The sequence below is a fragment of the Balaenoptera borealis genome, assembly GCF_965194805.1.
Source record: "Balaenoptera borealis genome assembly, chromosome: 1".
NCBI lineage: Eukaryota > Metazoa > Chordata > Mammalia > Artiodactyla > Balaenopteridae > Balaenoptera > Balaenoptera borealis.
The window spans coordinates 29,272,062-29,291,035 of NC_138860.1; the positions used below are offsets into that span (position 1 = coordinate 29,272,062).

General features: G+C 35.5%; 1 protein-coding gene and 1 long non-coding RNA gene across 26 annotated transcripts in view; one reads left to right on the plus strand and one right to left on the minus strand.

The window, feature by feature from the left end:
• LOC309605611 overlaps positions 1-18,974 on the minus strand; it is an 867,207-nt gene that overhangs the window by 672,375 nt on the left and 175,858 nt on the right. The gene's annotated exons all lie outside the window — the stretch shown is intronic.
• CEP170 (centrosomal protein 170) overlaps positions 1-18,974 on the plus strand; it is a 145,434-nt gene that overhangs the window by 69,628 nt on the left and 56,832 nt on the right. For all 25 annotated transcript variants that reach the window (XM_082340008.1, XM_082339997.1, XM_082339999.1 and 22 more), the window contains 3 exons: positions 5,820-5,878; positions 5,975-6,137; positions 7,239-7,373. In XM_082340008.1, coding sequence (XP_082196134.1) covers positions 5,820-5,878; positions 5,975-6,137; positions 7,239-7,373 — 357 coding nt within the window. The remainder of the gene's footprint in view (positions 1-5,819; positions 5,879-5,974; positions 6,138-7,238; positions 7,374-18,974) is intronic.

Sequence of the window (18,974 nt, forward strand, 5' to 3'; positions counted from 1 at the left end):
CAGCCTTCACTGAGGAGAGTTAGGGCCTTGCTCTGGATTAGACTTTGGCCTAAGAGAAAGTTGTGGTCTGATCTTCTGTTCAGACCACTCAAACTTACTCCAGGTTAGCAATAAGGCTGTTTAGCTTTCTTATTATTCATGTGGTCACTAGAGTAGCACTTTTAATTTCCCTCAAGAACTTTCCCTTTGCATTCACAATTAGGCTGACTGGCACACGAGGCCTAGCTTTGGTTCTGTCTTGGCTTTTGACATGCCTTCCTCACTAAGTTTAGTCATTTCTAGCTTTTAACATAAAGTGAAAGATGTGTGACTCTTCATTTCACTTGAATATTTGGAGGTTATCATAGGGTTATTAATTGGCCTAATTTCAATGTCGTTGTGTCTTAGGGAATAGGGTGGCCTGAGGAGAGGAACAGGAACGGCCAGTTGGTAGACCAGTCAGAACTTGCACAACATCTATCAGTTAAGTTCACCATTCTTATATGGGTGAGGTTCATGGTGCCCCAAAACAATTACAATAGTAACATCAAAGATCACTGATGACAGATCACCATAATAAATATAAAAATAATGAAAACGTTTGAATTATCGTGAGAATTACCAAAATGTGATACAGAGATACAAAGTGAGCAAATGCTGTTAGAAAAATGGCTCTGATAGACTTGCTGGGTGCAGCGTTGCCACAAACCTTCAGTTTGTGAAAAACACAATATCTGCAAAGCACAATAAACAGAAGTGCAATAAAACAAAGTATGCCTGTAATGCTTTAACATGCAAGATACTTTCTAGTTTCTCTTTTGATCTTTGCATCATTGGGTTATTTAATCTTTGTTACTGAGTTTCTAAATATTTGAAGATTTTTCCCAGAGACTTTGTTATTAATTTCTAATTTAATCCCATAGTGGTCAGGAACATACTATATATCTCAAATCCTGTCCTGTCACCCAGAATATATCTAGTCTATCTGGGTAAATATTCTCTATGTACTTGAAAAGAATGTGCATTCTACTGCTTTTGGTTGGAGTATTCTATTAATGTCGGTTAGGCCAGGTTAGTTGGTAATGTTGTTCGCATCTTCTGTATTTTACTGATTTGTTGTCTACTTGTTCTGTCAATTTTTGAGAAAGAGATATTGAAATCTTGGGCTATAATTGGGTTTGTCTGTTTCTCCTTGCAGAAGTTTTTGCCTCATGTAATTTGAAACTCTATTATTAGTTATGTAAACATTTAGAATTATTGTGTCCTCTTGGTAAGTTGATTCCCTTTATAATTATAAAATGACCTACTTTGTCTGTGATAATATTACTTTTTGCCCTGAAATCTGGTTTGTCTAGACATTAGTTTTGGATTGGTGTTAGCATGGTATATCTCTTGCATTCTTTTACTTTTAACCTATTGTCTCTACATTTGAAGTAGGCAGCATATAGTTGGTCTTACTGTTTCATTCAATCTGATCATTTCTGCCTTCATTTGGGGATTTAGAGCATTCACATTTAATGATGTGGTTAGACTTAAATCTATCATCTTGATATTTGTGCTCGATTTGCCCCATCATTTTTTTTTTCTTTTTCTCTTAATTTTGGATTATTTAAACCTTTTTTAGGATTTCATTTTGTCTCCTTTGTTAGCTTATTACTGTAACACTTTTTAAAAAATTTTAGTGGTTGTTTTAAGATTTATAATTTTATCCTTAATTTTAAGCTGTATTTTCAAGTGACATTATACCACTTCACGTATAGTATAAGAGCGTTACAGTAGTATACTTTCTTCTGTCCTGACCTTTGTGCTATGGTTGTCATACATTTTATTTTTATATATGTTACAAATCCCATTCTACATTTTTATCAGTAAAACATCAGTTATCTTTTAAAGAGATTTAAATAATAAGAAAAATATCTTAGATTTTTATGGCCATTGTACTTATATCTTAGACCAATGTAGCTACCATTTCTTGTGCTCTTCATCCTTTTTTATAGATCCATGTTTTCATCTAGTATCATTTTCTTTCTATGTAAAGAACTTCCTATAATATTTGTTATAGTATGGCACTGCTGGTGATGAATTCTTTCATCTTTTTTATGTCTGGAAAAGCATTTCATTTTAGTTATTGGAAGTTATTTTTTCTGGGCATAGAATTCTAAATGACATTTCTTTTCTTTCAGTTACTTTAAAGTTGTTGCTCCACTGTATTCTCACTTGCATTGGTTCCCTTTTCCCCTGGTTTTGAGCAGTTTGATTATGATGTGCCTTTGTGTAGTTTTCTTCATGTTTCTTGTGCTTGAGGATTTTTGAGCTTCTTGGATATGTGGGTTTATACTTTTAATCAAATTTAGAAAAAAATTTCAGCCATTATTTCTTCAAATCTTTTTTTTCCGTCCTCTCTATTTTTTTTCCAGAGACTTCAAGTAAATGTATATTAGGCTACTTGAAGTTGTCTCCTAGCTTACTGAGGCTCTATTTATTATTTTTTAATAATTATCTGTTCTCTCTGCATTTCAATTTGGGTTGTTATTATTGTTTACTAAATTTTTCTTTGGCTGTGTCTAATCTGCAGTTAACCCATCCAGTATAGTTTTCAGCTCTAGAAGTTCAATTTGGATTTTGTTTTTGGTATCTTCCAAGTCTCTACTTATTTTTTTTAAACAATATAATAACTGTGTTAACATGTTTGTTGACATCTGTGTCAGTTCTGGGTCAGTTTTGATTGATTTTTACATTCACTGTAAGTTTTGACTGAATGGCAGACATTGTGAATTTTTACCTTGTTGAGTATTATATGCATATTTTTGGATTCCTATAAATATTTTTGAGCTTTGCTCTGGGAAACAGGTTACTTGGAAACAATTTCATCATGTTGAGTCTTGCTTTTAAGATTTGTTAGGCTTCTAAGATTAGTCTGGGGTTAATTAATTCCCCACTACAGAGGCAAGGTCTTTCTGTATACTCTGCTGTAGGGGTCAGCAAAACTATTGGTAAATCTGACTCTCAGGCTGTATTTGTAAATAAAGTTTTATTGGCACACAGCGATATACACTCACTTACATATTTCTATGGCCGCTTTTATACTACCACAGCAGAGTTGAGTAGTTGCAACAGAGACCATATGGCCCTCAAAACGTTTACTGTCTGCCCCTTTTTAGAAACAATTTACCAATCCCTGCTTTATCCAGTGGCTCATGATACATGAGGTTTTCCAGCTTGGCTGTTGTAATTAGACACTATTTCTGGCCCTGCTTGAGCACTGGGCACTCTAATACTTTCAAGTGGTTCTTGTCCCAGTCGTTTCTCAAATGAATGTGCTGATCAGTAGTCAGCTGAATAGTTGAGCAAGTCCCTGTAACAGTCTCTGGAATTCTGTCTCTGTGCAGCTCTCTTCTCCTCAGTACTCAGTCCCATCAACTCTAGTCACCTTGGTCTCCCTAGACTCTCAACCCTCTGTCTTCCACAGCTCAGAGAGTCTGCCAGGTTCTGCCTGGATTACCCATCCTTGCAGTGTGACTTGGAAGCTCTCTTAAGGTAGTGAGTTGGGGCAGTGATTGCGCTCACTTTGCTTTGTTCCTCTTCACTCAAGACAGTGGTCTTTTGTTACCTGGTGTTGATTGTCTTGCAGACCATGGTTTTATGTATTTTGTCTGGTTTTCAGTTGTTTCTTATAGCTACTTTATTTATTTATTTTTGGCTGTGTTGGGTCTTCGTTTCGTGCGAGGGCTTTCTCTAGTTGCGGCAAGCGGGGGCCACTCTTCATCGCGGTGCGGGGGCCGCTCTTCATCGCAGTGCGCGGGCCTCTCACTATCGCGGCCCTCTCACTATCGCGGCCCCTCCCGTTGCGGGGCACAGGCTCCAGACGCACAGGCTCAGTAGTTGTGGCTCACGGGCCCAGTTGCTCTGCGGCATGTGGGATCTTCCCAGACCAGGGCTCGAACCCGTGTCCCCTGCATTAGCAGGCAGATTCTCAACCACTGCGCCGCCAGGGAAGCCCCTCAGTTGTTTCTTATTTAAAGAAATGTGGAAATAATCTATAAAGATTAATGATTTTTAGTAAGCAAGGTTTAAGTAAGCATGTAACTTTCTTCTGGAATTTTTTGAGATATAATTGACATACAACTATAGTTAATATTACTGTATTGTATATTTTGTAACTTATTGACATCATAAGTAATTGTACCTTAGATTGTCATTTTTCTGAATTAACCAAGTTAGAAACAGTTTTTGGAGGGAAAAGCTGAGGTTAGGGCAGTCTCAAAATCTCGTAGTCATACCAGAGTTCTCAGGTAAATTCATGACCTAAACAGAAGGATTTTTGAGGGCTTTGGTGCCCCACACAGGAGTTTTTTCGTAAGGTAAAGTGTGTGAATCTATGAGTTACACCCTCTTATAAGTTTTCCTTGATCTTAAAAAAGTCTAAATCTAAAGAGAATACCCCAGACTAGCCTTGAGGAATAGCCTTAAAAGCCCTCCCAGGAGAATCTAGAAGCATCAGAAAACACTCACAACAGGCTAAAATCATTTGTTTCCCGTTGAAAAACATAGAAATGGCTTTCAATATTTTTAAGGTGCTGTGTTTAACATTGAAAATGTAGGAATGCTATGAATCTTCTCCAGCTGTTAATAAGTTTCTTGGGGGTAAAACAAAGTTACTAGATTTTTACTTTTTATTAGCTATACTTAGTTATGAACTGTATATTGTCATATATACCAACAAATGTATATCAGCATATGTAAATAACAAAAAAGGAAAATTTTATTATTTCACAGTTATAGGAAGCAATGTAAACTGATAGGAAACCCCTGCACCTGGTATTCAGTTGAATAGATTGTTATCTTGGGTTCTGTCCCGTTAGTCCTCAAGTTCCTCATCTATAGAATGGGAAGGCAGGTTAATGGAATTGAACAGGATATTCCCAAAGCGCTTTACAATTCTAAAAAATTCTGAGTTTTTATTATTTTAATGAGTAGAACTATCGGTCAAATACTCGTTAACAAGTTTACTGCTTGTTATGCATGGGAAGTCTGTTTTTCTCCCACGTGGTAATTAAAGCTTTCTACCCTTGAAGTCACAGGTGCTCTGAATTGGTAAAGAAGACTAGAATTTACTATGTGGTTATAAAAGTCTTTTCATTACAGGGTTAAGTAATGGTGAGAAATGTGACCTCTACTGTTTAGTGAAAGATCTTTTTAATATACAGAGGCATTGTTCTTTTTTGTATAATAATGAAAGCATTCATTATATCTAGCTTTTGGTTCTAATCTGTATAGAATCAGTTGTTTGATAATGTAGTATGACCCTGATTGCAATTCATGGGGGGAAGGAGTGGTTGTAGTTGCTGTTAAGACCCTAATTATAACATTTCTTTTGTGCTTTCAAGATGAACTTCATTTTATCAATGCTTGTGAAGTAGGAGTAATTGAATTCCTTCAGGATTTACTGTTGGGTAATCACTGATGATGTACTTCTTTTTAGATTTTTGTGATTAGCTATCAATATAATTTGATCCAGCTACTTTCTCTTTGTGGTCATATTATTGTTAGTGAGAACTGAAAATGTCTTTTGTGCTTCAATTAATCATCCAGTTATTCGCTTCTTGAAGGCCATGATCACCTAAGTTTAGAATTACTTGCTAAATTTTAAGATTTTATTTAGTATTTAAAAATGAAATTTTTATATTTGTGAGCATATTTTAACATTTAATTCTTAAAGAGAATATAGTCATTCTACTGTAACTACCTGTAGAAAATAGGACAATTTCTATATTATCTTTGATCATTTTAAGCTTGATTATCAGAATTTTGAAATTATATTCTTCCTTAGCCCTGTTTACATACAAATCTTTTCACTGTAGTACGAGGAGAAATGAGGGTCCCTGAAGAAGCTCTAAAGGTAAAAAGATTTTACTTATTTCTTTCGTAAATCTACCATTTACTAGGGTTGATTTCACTCATGTATATTTCACTTCCATTTTAAAATGTTTTATAGCACGAGAAGTTTACCATTCAGCTTCAATTGTCCCAAAAATCTTCAGAATCAGAATTATTGAAATCTGCATGTGCCAAAAGCATAGATTCAAAGGTAGCAGATACCATGGCAGAAGTGCCGCACAAAGCTACAGAAGCACTAAAATCTGAGGAAAAAGCCATAGGTAAGTTAACCTCTTTCAAAATATCATATTTATACTCGATTATGAAGAAATTGCATGCTTTGTTCTCAAAAGCTTGGCCATACCCTTATAAAAATAATGAATGATAATAATGACAATTTCAGAGTGGGTTTTAATGCAGCCAGTGCTTCATTAGAAAGCATTATAAAACATATAATTATATGGCAGTTGTATGTAGGTGTGTTTAATATGTTTAAATATTTGAGGAAAGTACATATAATTTGCCTTATAGTATTTTTATTATTTCATGTTTGCTACTTTTTTTTCTGGATTGTAACTGAAATGAATGAAAAGGAAATGTCTAGTAATTCCTACATCATCATAATTATTGTATTTATAGTATTCCAGGAACTGCAAAAAATATTTTATATAGATAATCCCATTCATACAAAAGCAATTTTTAAAACTGCTAGACATTACCAGATTGCTCAAATATAAATCTGTTAGTCCAGTTAACAACTAGTTTAAATTTAGTTACTGTGCAATGCCCTTAGGTTTTAATAAAAAATAAAAAATGGTCACTTATACGAAAATTTAGTTTTGTCTTTCATATTTAGATTTATGAGCCATTTCTGTATACCAAAGAACTAATTACACTTTGACAAAAAGCTATTGGGCTATAGCAGTTTACATTACTTAGATAATAGCCAGTGCAGAATTTCATTTATTTCATCATGTTCAATATTGAATGAGATTCACAAATACTAAGTTATTCAACTTAGAGTGCTTTTCAGCTATCTAGACTATACAGTTGACCCTTGAACAACACTACTTTGAACTATGCAGGTCCACTTATGCAGATTTTTTTTCAGTAGTAAACACTACAATACTACCGGGTCCACTTTAGTTGAATCTACGAATGTGGAACTGCATATATGGGGGGACTGTGGACTTGGAAGGCTGACTATAAGTTATACTCGAATTTTCAACTGCAGGGAGGGTTGAGGCTCCTAACCCCGTGTTGTTCAGGGGTCAGCTGTACTTTTTCATTTAATAAATCAACAGGGCAATTCTAGCATTCTGCAAAAGCATTTTTTTTCCTGTTTCATATGCTTTAGACAGATTTTTCCCACCTCTTTCCAGATACTTCTGCTATGCCCCGTGGTACTCCATTATATGGGCAGCCATCATGGTGGGGGGATGATGAGGTGGATGAACAAAGAGCTTTCAAGTCAAATGGCAAACCTGAAGAGAAAAATCGTGAAACTGGAACATCAGGTAAAAAAAATCTCAGACCATGACGTTAAGTAGGTGTTTTAGGAAGAACTTATCATCAAAGCAAAAATCTGTCTACCCTTAAAAGAGATGTCTCCTATTCTTTAATATGATAAAAATAGTTGATGAATGTTTTAATGACGTTGTCATTTTAAATTAAATTTATTTATTATGAATGATTCTCTCATAAAGTATTAATTCTAATATCTTTGTAAATCACTTTTATTTAAACTATTTTTCCTTATGTAACTTATTTATGAGGGTGTTAAAACTTGATATATAGTTAAATAATATAATTGGGCATTTTAAGTATTTTTAAATAATTATTAAAATGTTTTAATTATACCAAAATAGTAACTACAAACTAGTTTTGTGTGTTTTCATTAGATTCACAAACATATAATCATATTTTTAAATGAAAATTTTTTATTATGTTCAAAATGTTGTATGAAGTTTAAAACTTCTTTAAAATCTCAGTGTGCCCAATTTGTTGGGGTATGTTAGCAACAAGATTAGCTGTTCAGCAGCCAGAATGAAGAAATAATTCTAGATCACATTCTCAGATTAATAGTCAAGGAACATAATCTTTTGTTGCTGGAGAAGTTTAGTAATGAACTAAGTGAAAAGCCAGAAAATCAAGATTTCCAGGAAATAAATGGAGGTATCAGTTGTCTATCACACAAGGACTTGACAAGGACATCAACACTGAAGGATGAACAACCAGTTTCCGTGATAATAGCAGATAAGGATTAGAACTGGAGGAATTAAATACAGGCACCAGGGAGCAGTATGGAAAGCCAGCTTTGACTCTGAGTCAAGGATAGATTCCATCAGAAGTCCTGTCAACTTTCTACCTTTGACCATAATTCTACAAGATAAATAAGAGATTTTTCTTAGCTGGAGAATAAGAGCACTGGTTCTTAAATATGCTCTAATTTTACCAGGATACAAGTCTTAGAAAGCTGGCCTTATCAACTTGATCTCAAAGTGCCCCAAAGCGAAAGTTGTGAACTTTGCAAGTAAATTCCCATCTCAGTTTCCTTGTTTCTGTGGCCAACACGGTTTTTTCTTCATGTTCAAGCTCACAAACTTAGTATTATTTAGCATACCCTCAAATGCAAATAATAGAAATACCACCTGAGACTAAACAGGAAGGAAATCTACTGGCTTAAATAAATAACTGAACCTCTTCAGCATTGGTTAATGCAGCATCTCAATGGTGTCATCAGCTAGCTATTTTCTCTCGGACTCTCTGCCCTTCTATTCACAGTGGCTGCATACTGAGGGAGTTTCCCCTCGTACTCATAGGCTGCTTGCCAGTAGCAGTTGGAGTGCATGCTACTTTGATCACATCCAGTGGGAAATAGCAAAGGTCGCTTCTAGAAGAACCCCTGGAAACTTTCCCCAAAGTTTTCAACACATTTGTCATCTCATTGGCCTCTCATGGGTTCAGGAGTAGGTCACCTGCTTATTTCTGAACCAATCCCTGGCAAGGGTTATGAGATTATCCTTAAGCCAATCGTACCCATCCTGAAGCTGAATATGGGGTTAGTTTTCCCCTAAGGCACATGAGCTGTATCAGGAAAGAGTTAGAGATACCTGGGAATGTTGGAGTTCTTTTAGGAGGGAGGAACAGGAAATGCATTTTGGAAGGCAGTCAAGAATGTCTACTTTATATGAAATCTTTGTGTCTTCCCTTCCTTTCACCTCATCTATTATATTGCCTACTTCTGTTGCCCTTTTTTTCCATTGAATCATAATTGAACTATTTCCAGTTTCAACCCTTCTGCAGTTAATTTTGTATAATAAATCTAAGCTGCCGTTTACTTCCTTTCTTTAAGAAACTACAGTAGCTTCCTTTTGCTTGCCAAATAGATATTATGTCAAAGTTCTCTCTAATTTTGTTCCACTTTCCTTAGCCTTGTAACCCACTACCAGTTGTATAGTGCTCTCTCCCAGTGCATTTCCACATAAAGTAGACTAATTCCTGCCTGCTCTTTTCCCACAGACATGTATACACATAAATCAGGTAGTATAAAATTCTAAAGGATATGTCTGTTTATATGTATTGCTAATATGTAACACTTTCCTTCAGTATTTTGTGTGTATGCCTTCTCATCTAAACTATAAGTTCCTTACTTCAGGGATCCCATATTATTTTATCATTGTGTACTAGAGCCAACTAGGAGAAAGAGAGAGAGGGAGAGAGAGAAGGGGAGGGGGAGAGAGAAAGAAAGGAAGGGAGAGAGAGAGAGGGGAGAGTGAGAAAAAAAAAATGTACCAATAATTAGGTGGTTAACTTAGAAGAAAACACAGCAGAATTTAACTGTTGCCAAATTCTGAAAATAATTGTAATACTGAGTTTATCTAGCCATTAAAGATCCTTCCACCCTCACACACAAAACAACTTTTGAAATCTGAAATACATATCTTCTAGAATACAATGCATGTAATTACAATAAATGGAAATACAGTAAATGTAATTTTTGTACTGGAGACAGAACCATGATTTATTAACAACAGCTAGCACTTCAGTGGTGCTTGCTTTATCCAGACACTCTTCTTAGTGCCCTGCATATGTTTAATCATTTAATCCTCTCACAGCGATACCTAAAAGTAGTTACTGTTATCATCCCCATTTTATAAATAAGGAAACGGCGGCAAGGTGATGTGAATTTATTCACAAGGTCACCCTGCTAGCAAGTAGTGTAGCTGGGATTCGAACCCAGGTAGCCTGACTCTCGAGTCCATGCTCTTAACCACAAACAGTTAACATTTCAGCCATCATTACACACACACACACACAGGTTCACTCCAAAAGAATATACTTCGTAGAGTATAAAGATTAAAACAAGCACTCCAAAACCAAATTGACATAAAAAATTGATCTCTCATACCTAAGTGTAATGAAATGAATTTCAAACTGTGAAGCATCCAGTAGTAATTTCATCCGTGTGAATGAAACTAAATTCTTAAATGATTACCAGCTTGTGTGCCATGTCTCATTGAGTATCTTTTCTGCCAGATGACAAAAGCTGTCTCATAATCTTGGGATTATTTTTGAGTTAGAAGGAATTAAGTGATGTACGTCTTTTGTTAAGTAACTTGAAGCACTCTGCCAGATTCAGCTGATTAAAAGCCTTAATGAGAGTCTCATTTGCTTTCTTATATTAGTGTGAGGATGTTATTGTTCCAGATTTATTATTTGTAATTTTTTAAAATATAGGGTGAGAGAAACAGTTTACTAATCTGAAATAATTTATGATGCCAGCAGATATTGTAGAATCAAATTTGAAAATGTATATTGAATGCTATTTCACTTGGTCATTTTGAAATTAACGTTTTTTGTAGTGTTTCAGATTATGAAATATAAATGATTAGTTTATTTGTTCTCTAAGCATGCTTTTTTGGTAAAAGCAAAAAGTGATTTGCTTCTTGGTTACCAATTTTTAGAATGTAACATCTTAGTATTTATTTTGAAAAGTGAACATTCCAGAAAGGATAATAGAGTATCTACTACCTAGTAACTTTTTATGTCCCTTTCTGTGGGTCCATGTGTATCCAGAATCTCCTACCAATTTACCTTAAAGCCCAAAGAAACCTAGAAGCAAATATTAGAGCAATCAAGTTCCCCTGAAATTGTGTGAATATTTGAGTCCTATTAAAGGAGAATTTGTCCTCATTTTAGTTCAGGTATGCTCTTCTACCTTCTAACTTGGTTTAAACAGTTTAAACATTTTTTAGGTTACAATTAAAGGCCTTTAAGTGTTGCATACATTTTGAAAAGGTGTGTACAACTGTGAAGAGTAGATTTTTGGCTCTTTTACACTGATTTTTAGTCTAATTAAACTAAATTTGAAAACTTTTGAGTTGTAGTTCCTTTTTGGTAAAAGGAGTTTCCCAGTCTTTGTAATTTGAAGTACTTGAATATACTAGGTTGGATGGATATCTTAAGCAGAATTTGCCTTCATAATTATAGTCTTTATTATCTTGAAATAGCTTAATATTTCATTTAATTTAGTACAGAAGAATGAAGGGAACATATTTTCTGAATTATGTATATTATAAGGTTCCTTGGAAGGTCACACAGTCATAAAATACCTTAAGAATTTAAGGATATTGCTCTTCTGATTTAGATAAACATAATTAATTCTAGCATAATCAGTTATTAAATACTTTTAAATATCTGGCAATTGAGATTAATAATAAAATATTGGTATAAATAAAATATTAGTATTTTAGTATATAATTTAGTTTACTTTAGTATAAACAAAATAGGTTTTGAAGAGAAATGCATGTTAAATTCATAAATTTCAGAATATGTTTTGCCAGTGTACTGAGAGAGGAAAGCTGTTTTATTTTTCTATGTTAATTTAGAAGACCCCTAATAATTTTTCTAGTGGGCGTACAATTCCCAAATATACTAGGCCCACAGTTGATCTGGTTTTATCATCTTCAGAGAAATGAATTCCTCTACATAATGAATTTTCCAGATGACTGAACTTTACTTTTACAACTGAAATTTTTTTTTAAGTTTAACCATTTCCTAAATTTCTATTAAATGAATTACCAATGTCATTGCCTTCTTAAGCACAGAAGGCTGAATATAATTTAAATGTTTGCTTTATGACTCAGAAGCATCATTATGAACATCAGTGATTGAACTGTGATACATTACAGTGATGCCTTTGGGAGACTTGAAGTATGTAAGACTGTTTGCTCCATATACTTAATGAATGGTTCTGAACTACTGTGTTTTTGAGGCATGTGTCTGCTCTTGATTGTTTTTTGACTTATCTCGACCACTTGACTCTTCTTAGTGCAATATGTCTGACCTTAATCCTTGCTTTTACATCCCCTCCAGATTTGCCACATGTAATCTGAGTAAATAGTCAAAAAAAGGTTCTCAATGAAGGACTTTCCTGGTAGTAAAGATCACAAATATGAAGATATAGGTGTTGTCATATCTGTCTTGGGTTTTTTATTTTAGAGTTAGATTTTGGGTTTTAGTTTCTTGTTTCCCTAATTAGCTATGTTGAAGAGTTGGAGGAGGAAAAGTAAGAGAAACATTTATTTTGGTGCCTACTTTGTGCCAGACTTTTTCTGGATAACTTATCTCACTGAATCTTCACAACAATCTTATGGGTAGATATTATTTTCTCATTTTACAATGAGGAAAATGAGAATTAAGGACTGATAGAGACAGGACTTAACCTGATTTCAAATCTTCTCCCTACTTTCCACTAATCATATCATATATGCTGCCTTTCCACTCTGTTGTGCTGCTTGACATTGTTAGATAAGCGATTTTTGGTTAAATTAGGTGTTAACTTGTATAAGTCTCAGGGTTTCTAATCCTTGGAGTAAAGGCAGTTTTGAAGTAGGACTAACTTAGAAAATAATAATCTTAAAATTAGTTATGTGCAGTTGTTGATCTCTGCTTTTTTAATGTGTTATAATGTGAAAGCATATTAAAAGTATGTCAGTATTAACTGTGAAGTTTTTTTCACAAGGGAGGAAAATTGGGAACATACTCATTTGAATTGTGAATGACAAGTAAATGATAAATGCTATACCCCTAGGCCAGCTTTTTGTAGTTATTGCTTCATAGTTCAGCTACATCATTTTATTTGGGTATTCAGGTAGTGGTAGTAGGAAACTACTAACCCTTGTCTTCAGGGTTACTCTGTTACCTGTAAGGACGTGGAAAGCAAAATGAATGACTGAATGAATAAATGACGATAGATAGGATAGGTTTATTTATTTATTTATTTATTTATTTATTTAACATCTTTATTGGAGTATAATTGCTTTACATTGTGTTAGTTTCTGCTGTATGACGAAGTGAATCAGCTATACATATGCTTACATCCCCATATCCCCTCCCTCTTGCGTGTCCCTCCCACCCCTCTAGGTGGTCACAAACCACCAGGCTGATCTCCCTGTGCTATGTGGCTGCATCCCACTAGCTGTCTGTTTTACATTTGGTAGTGTATATATGTCCATGCCACTCTATCACTTCGTCCCAGCTTATCCTTCTTTCTCCCTGTGTCCTCAAGTCCATTCTCTATGTCTGCATCTTTATTCCTGTCCTGCCCCTAGGTTCTTCAGAACTTTTTTTTTTTTTTTAGATTCCATTTATACATGTTAGCATATGGTATTTGTTTTTCTCTTTCTGACTTACTTCACTCTGTATGACAGATTCTAGGTCCATCCACCTCACTACAAATAACTCAATTTCATTTCTTTTTATGGATGAGTAATATTCCATTGTATATATGTGCCACATCTTCTTTATCCATTCATCTGTAGATGGACACTTAGGTTACTCCCATGTCCTGGCTATTGTAAATAGTGCTGCAAGGACCATTGTGGAACATGACTTTTTTTGAATTATGGTTTTCTCAGGGTATATGCCCAGTACTGGGATTGCTGGGACGTATGGTACTTCTATTTTTAGTATTTTAAGGAACCTCCATACTGTTCTTCATAGTGGCTCTATCAATTTACATTCCCACCAACAGTGTAAGAGGGTTCCCTTTCCTCCACACCCTCTCCAGCATTTTTTGTTTGTAGATTTTTTGATGATGCCCATTCGGAATGGTGTGAGGTGATACCAAATTCTGGTTTTGATTTGTATTTCTCTAATGATTACTGACGCTGAGCATCCATCCTTTCATGTGTTTGTTGGCAATCTGTATATCTTCTTTGGAGAAATGTCTATTTAGGTCTTCTGCCTGTTTTTGGATTGGGTTGTTTGTTTTTTTGATATTGAGCTGTGTGAGCTGCTTGTATATTTTGGAGATAATGCTTTGTCAGTTGCTTCATTTGCAAATATTTTCTCCCATTCTGAGGGTTGTCTTTTCGTCTTGTTTATGGTTTCCTTTGCTGTGCAAAAGCTTTTAAGTTTCGTTAGGTCCCATTTGTGCGTTTTTGTTTTTATTTCCGTTTCTCTAGGAGGTGGGTCAAAAAGGATCTTGCTGTGATTTATGTCACAAAGTGTTCTGCCTATGTTTTCCCCTAAGAGTTTGATAGTGTCTGGCCTTACATTTAGGTCTTTAATGCATTTTGTGTTTTTTTTGTGTGTATGGTGTTAGGGAGTGTTCTAATTTCATTCTTTCACATGTAGCTGTCCAGTTTTCCCAGCACCACTTATTGAAGAGGCTGTCTTTTCTCCATTGTATGTTCTTGCCTCCTTTATCAAAGATAAGGTGACCGTATGTGTGTGGGTTTATCTCTGGGCTTTCTGTCCTGTTCCATTGATCTGTATTTCTGTTTTTGTGCCAGTACCATACTGTCTTGATTACTGTAGCTTTGTAGTATAGTCTGAATTCAGGGAGCCTAATTCCTCCAGCTCTGTTTTTCTTTTGCAGGATTGCTTTGGCTCTTTGGGGTCTTCTGTGTTTCCACACAAATTGTGAAATTTTTATTCTAGTTCTGTGAAAAATGCCATTGCTAGTTTGATAGGGATGGCATTGAATCTGTAGATTGCTTTGGGTAGTAGAGTCATTTTCACAGTGTTGACTCCTCCAGTCCAAGATCATGGTATATCTCTCCATCTGTTTGTGTCATCTTTAATTTCTTTCATCAGTGTCTTATGGTTTTCTGCATACAGGTCTTTTGTCTCCTTAGGTAGGTTTATTCCTAGCTATTTTATTTTTGTTGCAATGGTAAATGGGAGTGTTCCCTTAATTTCTCTTTCATATTTTTCATCATTAGTGTATAGGAATGCAAGAGATTTCTGTGCATTAATGTTGTATCCTGCTACTTTACCAAATTCATTGAGTAGCTCTAGTAGTTTTCTAGCAGCATTTTTAGGATTCTGTATGTATAGTATCATGTCATCTGCAAACAGTGACACCTTAATTCTTCTTTTCTGATTTGGATTCCTTTTATTTCATTTTCTTCTCTGACTGCTGTGGCTAAAACTTCCAAAACTATGTTGAATAATAGTGGTGAGAGTGGGCAACCTTGTCTTGTTCCTGATCTTAGAGGAAATGTTTTCAGTTTTTCACCATTGAGAACGATGTTGGCTGTGGGTTTGTCATATATGGCCTTTATTATGTTGAGGTAAGTTCCCTCTATGCCCACTTTCTTGAGAGTTTTTATCATAAAAGGGTGTTGAATTTTGTCAAAAGCTTTTTCTGCATCTGTTGAGATGATCATATGGATTTTCTCCTTCAATTTGTTAATATGGTTTATCACATTGATTGATTTGCATATATTGAAGAGTCCTTGCATTCTTGGGATAAACCCCACTTGATCATGGTGTATGATCCTTTTAATGTGCTGTTGGATTCTGTTTGCTAGTATTTTGTTGAGGATTTTTGCATCTATGTTCATCAGTGATATTGGCTTGTAGTTTTCTTTTTTTGTGACATCTTTGTCTGGTTTTGGTATCTGGGTGACGGTGGCCTAGTAGAATGAGTTTGGGAGTGTTCCTCCCTCTACTATATCTTGGAAGAGTTTGAGTAGGATAGATGTTAGCTCTTCTGTAAATGTTTGATAGAATTCGTCTGTGAAGCCATCTGGTCCTGGGCTTTTGTTTGTTGGAAGATTTTTAATCACAGTTTCAAGTTCAGTGTTTGTGATTGGTCTGCTTATATTTTCTATTTCTTCCTGGTTCAGTCTCGAAAGGTTGGGCTTTTCTAAGAATTTGTTCATTACTTCCAGGTTGTCCATTTTATTGGAATATAGTTGCTTGTAGTAATCTCTCATGATCCTTCGTATCTCTGGAGTGTCAGTTGTTACTTCTCCTTTTCATTTCTAATTCTGTTGATTTGAGTCTTCTCCCTTTTTTTCTTGTTGAGTCTGTCTAATGGTTTATCAATTTTGTTTATCTTCTCAAAGAACCAGCTTTTAGTTTTATTGATCTTTGCTATTGTTTCCTTCATTTCTTTTTCATTTATTTCTGATCTGATATTTATGATTTCTTTCCTTCTGCTAACTTTGGGGGTTTTTTGTTCTCTTTCTCTAATTGCTTTCGTTGTAAGTTTAGGTTGTTTATTTGAGATTTTTCTTGTTTCTTGAGGTAGGATTGTATTGCTATAAACTTCCTTCTTAGAACTGCCTTTGCTGCATCCCATAGGTTTTGGGTCATCATGTTTTCATTATCATTTGTTTCTAGGTATTTTGTAATTTCCTCTTGGTTTCTTCAGTGATCTCTTGGTTGTTTAATAGCGTACTGTTTAGCCTCCATGTGTTAGTTGTTTTACAGTTTTTTTCCTGTAATTGATATTGTCTCATAGCATTGTGGTCGGGAAAGATACTTGATATGATTTCAATTTTCTTAAATTTACCAAGGCTTGATTTGTGACCCAAGATATGATCTACCATGGAGAACGTTCCATGAGTACTTGAGAAGAAAGTGTATTCTGTTGCTTTTGGATGGAATGTCCTATAAATATCAATTAAATCCATCTTGTTTAATGTATCATTTGAAGCTTGTGTTTCCTTATTTATTTTCATTTTGGTTGATCTGTCCATTGGTGAAAGTGGCGTGTTAAAGTCCCCTACTCTGATTGTGTTACTGTCGATTTCCCCTTTTATGGCTGTTAGCAATTGCCTATGTATTGAGGTGCTCCTATGTTGGGTGCATAAATATTTACAATTGGTATATCTTCTTCTTGGATTGATCCCTTGATCATTATGTAGTGTCTTCTTTGTCTCTTGTAATAGTCTTATTTTAAAGTCTATTTTGTCTGATATGAGAATTGCTACACCAGCTTTCTTTTGATTTCTATTTGCATGGAATATCTTTTTCCATCCCCTCTCTTTCAGTCTGTATGTTTTCCTAGGTCTGAAGTGGGTCTCTGTACACAGCCTATATATGGGTCTTGTTTTTGTATCCATTCATCCAGTCTGTGTCTTTTGGTTGGAGCATTTAATCCATTTATATTTAAGGTAATTGTTGATATGTATGTTCCTGTTACCATTTTCTTGATTGTTTTTGCTTTGTTATTGTAGGTCTTTTCCTTCTCTCGTGTTTCCTGCCTAGAGAAGTTCCTTTAACATTTGTTGTAAAGCTGGTTTGGTGGTGCTGAATTCTGTTAGCTTTTGCTTGTCTGTAAAGGTTTTAATTTCTCCGTCAAATCTGAATGAAATCCTTGCTGGGTAGAGTAATCTTGGTTTTAGGTTTTTCCCTTTCATCACTTTAAGTATGTCCTGCTACTCCCTTCTGGCTTGCAGAGTTTCTGCTGAAACATAAGCTGTTAACCTTATGGGGATTCCCTTGTATCTTATTTGTTGTTTTTCCCTTGCTGCTTTCAATATTTTTTCTATGTATTTAATTTTTGATAGTTTGATTAATATGTGTCTTGGCATGTTTCTCCTTGGATTTCTCCTGTATGGGAGTCTCAGCGCTTCCTGGACTTGATTGACTATTTCCATTCCCATATTAGAGAAGTTTTCAACTATAATCTCTTCAAATGTTTTCTCTTCCTTTCTTTTTCTCTTTTTCTTCTGGGACCCCTATAATTTGAATGTTGGTGTGTTTAATGTTGTCCCAGAGGTCTCTGAGATTGTTCTCAATTTTTTTCATTCTTATTTCTTTATTCTGCTCTGCGGTAGTTATATCCACTGTTTTGTCTTCCAGGTCACTTATGCATTCTTCTGCTTCAGTTATTCTGCTATTGATTCCTTCTAGAGAATTTTTAATTTCATTTACTGTGTTCATCTGTCTTTGTTTGCTCTTTAGTTCTTCTAGGTCCTTATTAAACGTTTCTTATATTTTCTCCATTCTATTTCCAAGATTTTGGATCATCTTTAGTATCATTACTCTGAATTCTTTTTCAGGTAGACTGCCTATTTCCTCTTCATTTGTTTGGTCTGGTGGGTTTTTACCTTGCTCCTTCATCTGCAGCGTATTTCTCTGTCCTCTCATTTTGCTTAACTTACTGTGTTTGGTGTCTCCTTCTCACAGGCTGCAGGTTCATAATTCCCATTGTTTTTGGTGTCTGCCCCCAGTGGGTATGGTTGGTTCAGTGGATTGTGTAGGCTTCCTGGTGCAGGGGAATGGTGCCTGTGTTCTGGTGGATGAGGCTGGATCTTGTCTTTCTGGTGGGCAGGACTGTGTCCAGTGGTGTGTTTTGGGGTGTGGTGTCTGTGAACTTATTATGATTTTAGGCAGCCTCTCTGCTAATGGGTGGGGATGTGCTCCTGTCTTGCTAGTTTTTTGGCATAGGGTGTCCAGCACTGGAGCTTGCTGGTCATTGAATGGAGCTGAGTCTTAGCATTGAGATGGAAATCTCTGGGAGAGCTCTCACTGATTGATATTACGTGGGGCCGGGACGTCCCTGGTGGTCTGATGTCCTGAACTCGGCTCTCCCACCTCAGAGGCTCAGGTCTGACACCCGGCTGGAGCACCAAGACCCTGTCAGCCACACGGCCATCCAAGAAGGATAGAATGGAAGCTGAGAAGTCAGCAGAAGGCAGGTCTAACAGGTTTGATTCTGAATAGAATACAGCTGAAAAGTGAATATTAGGAGATTAATCGTAAAGTAGATTCTCCTAAAGGTGCTGAAAATTGCAAGAAATCACTTGCCAAATTTGAGCAAGCATCAGAGCCTATAGGATAGGTTTGTAAACCAGTTGTACTGTATGAAA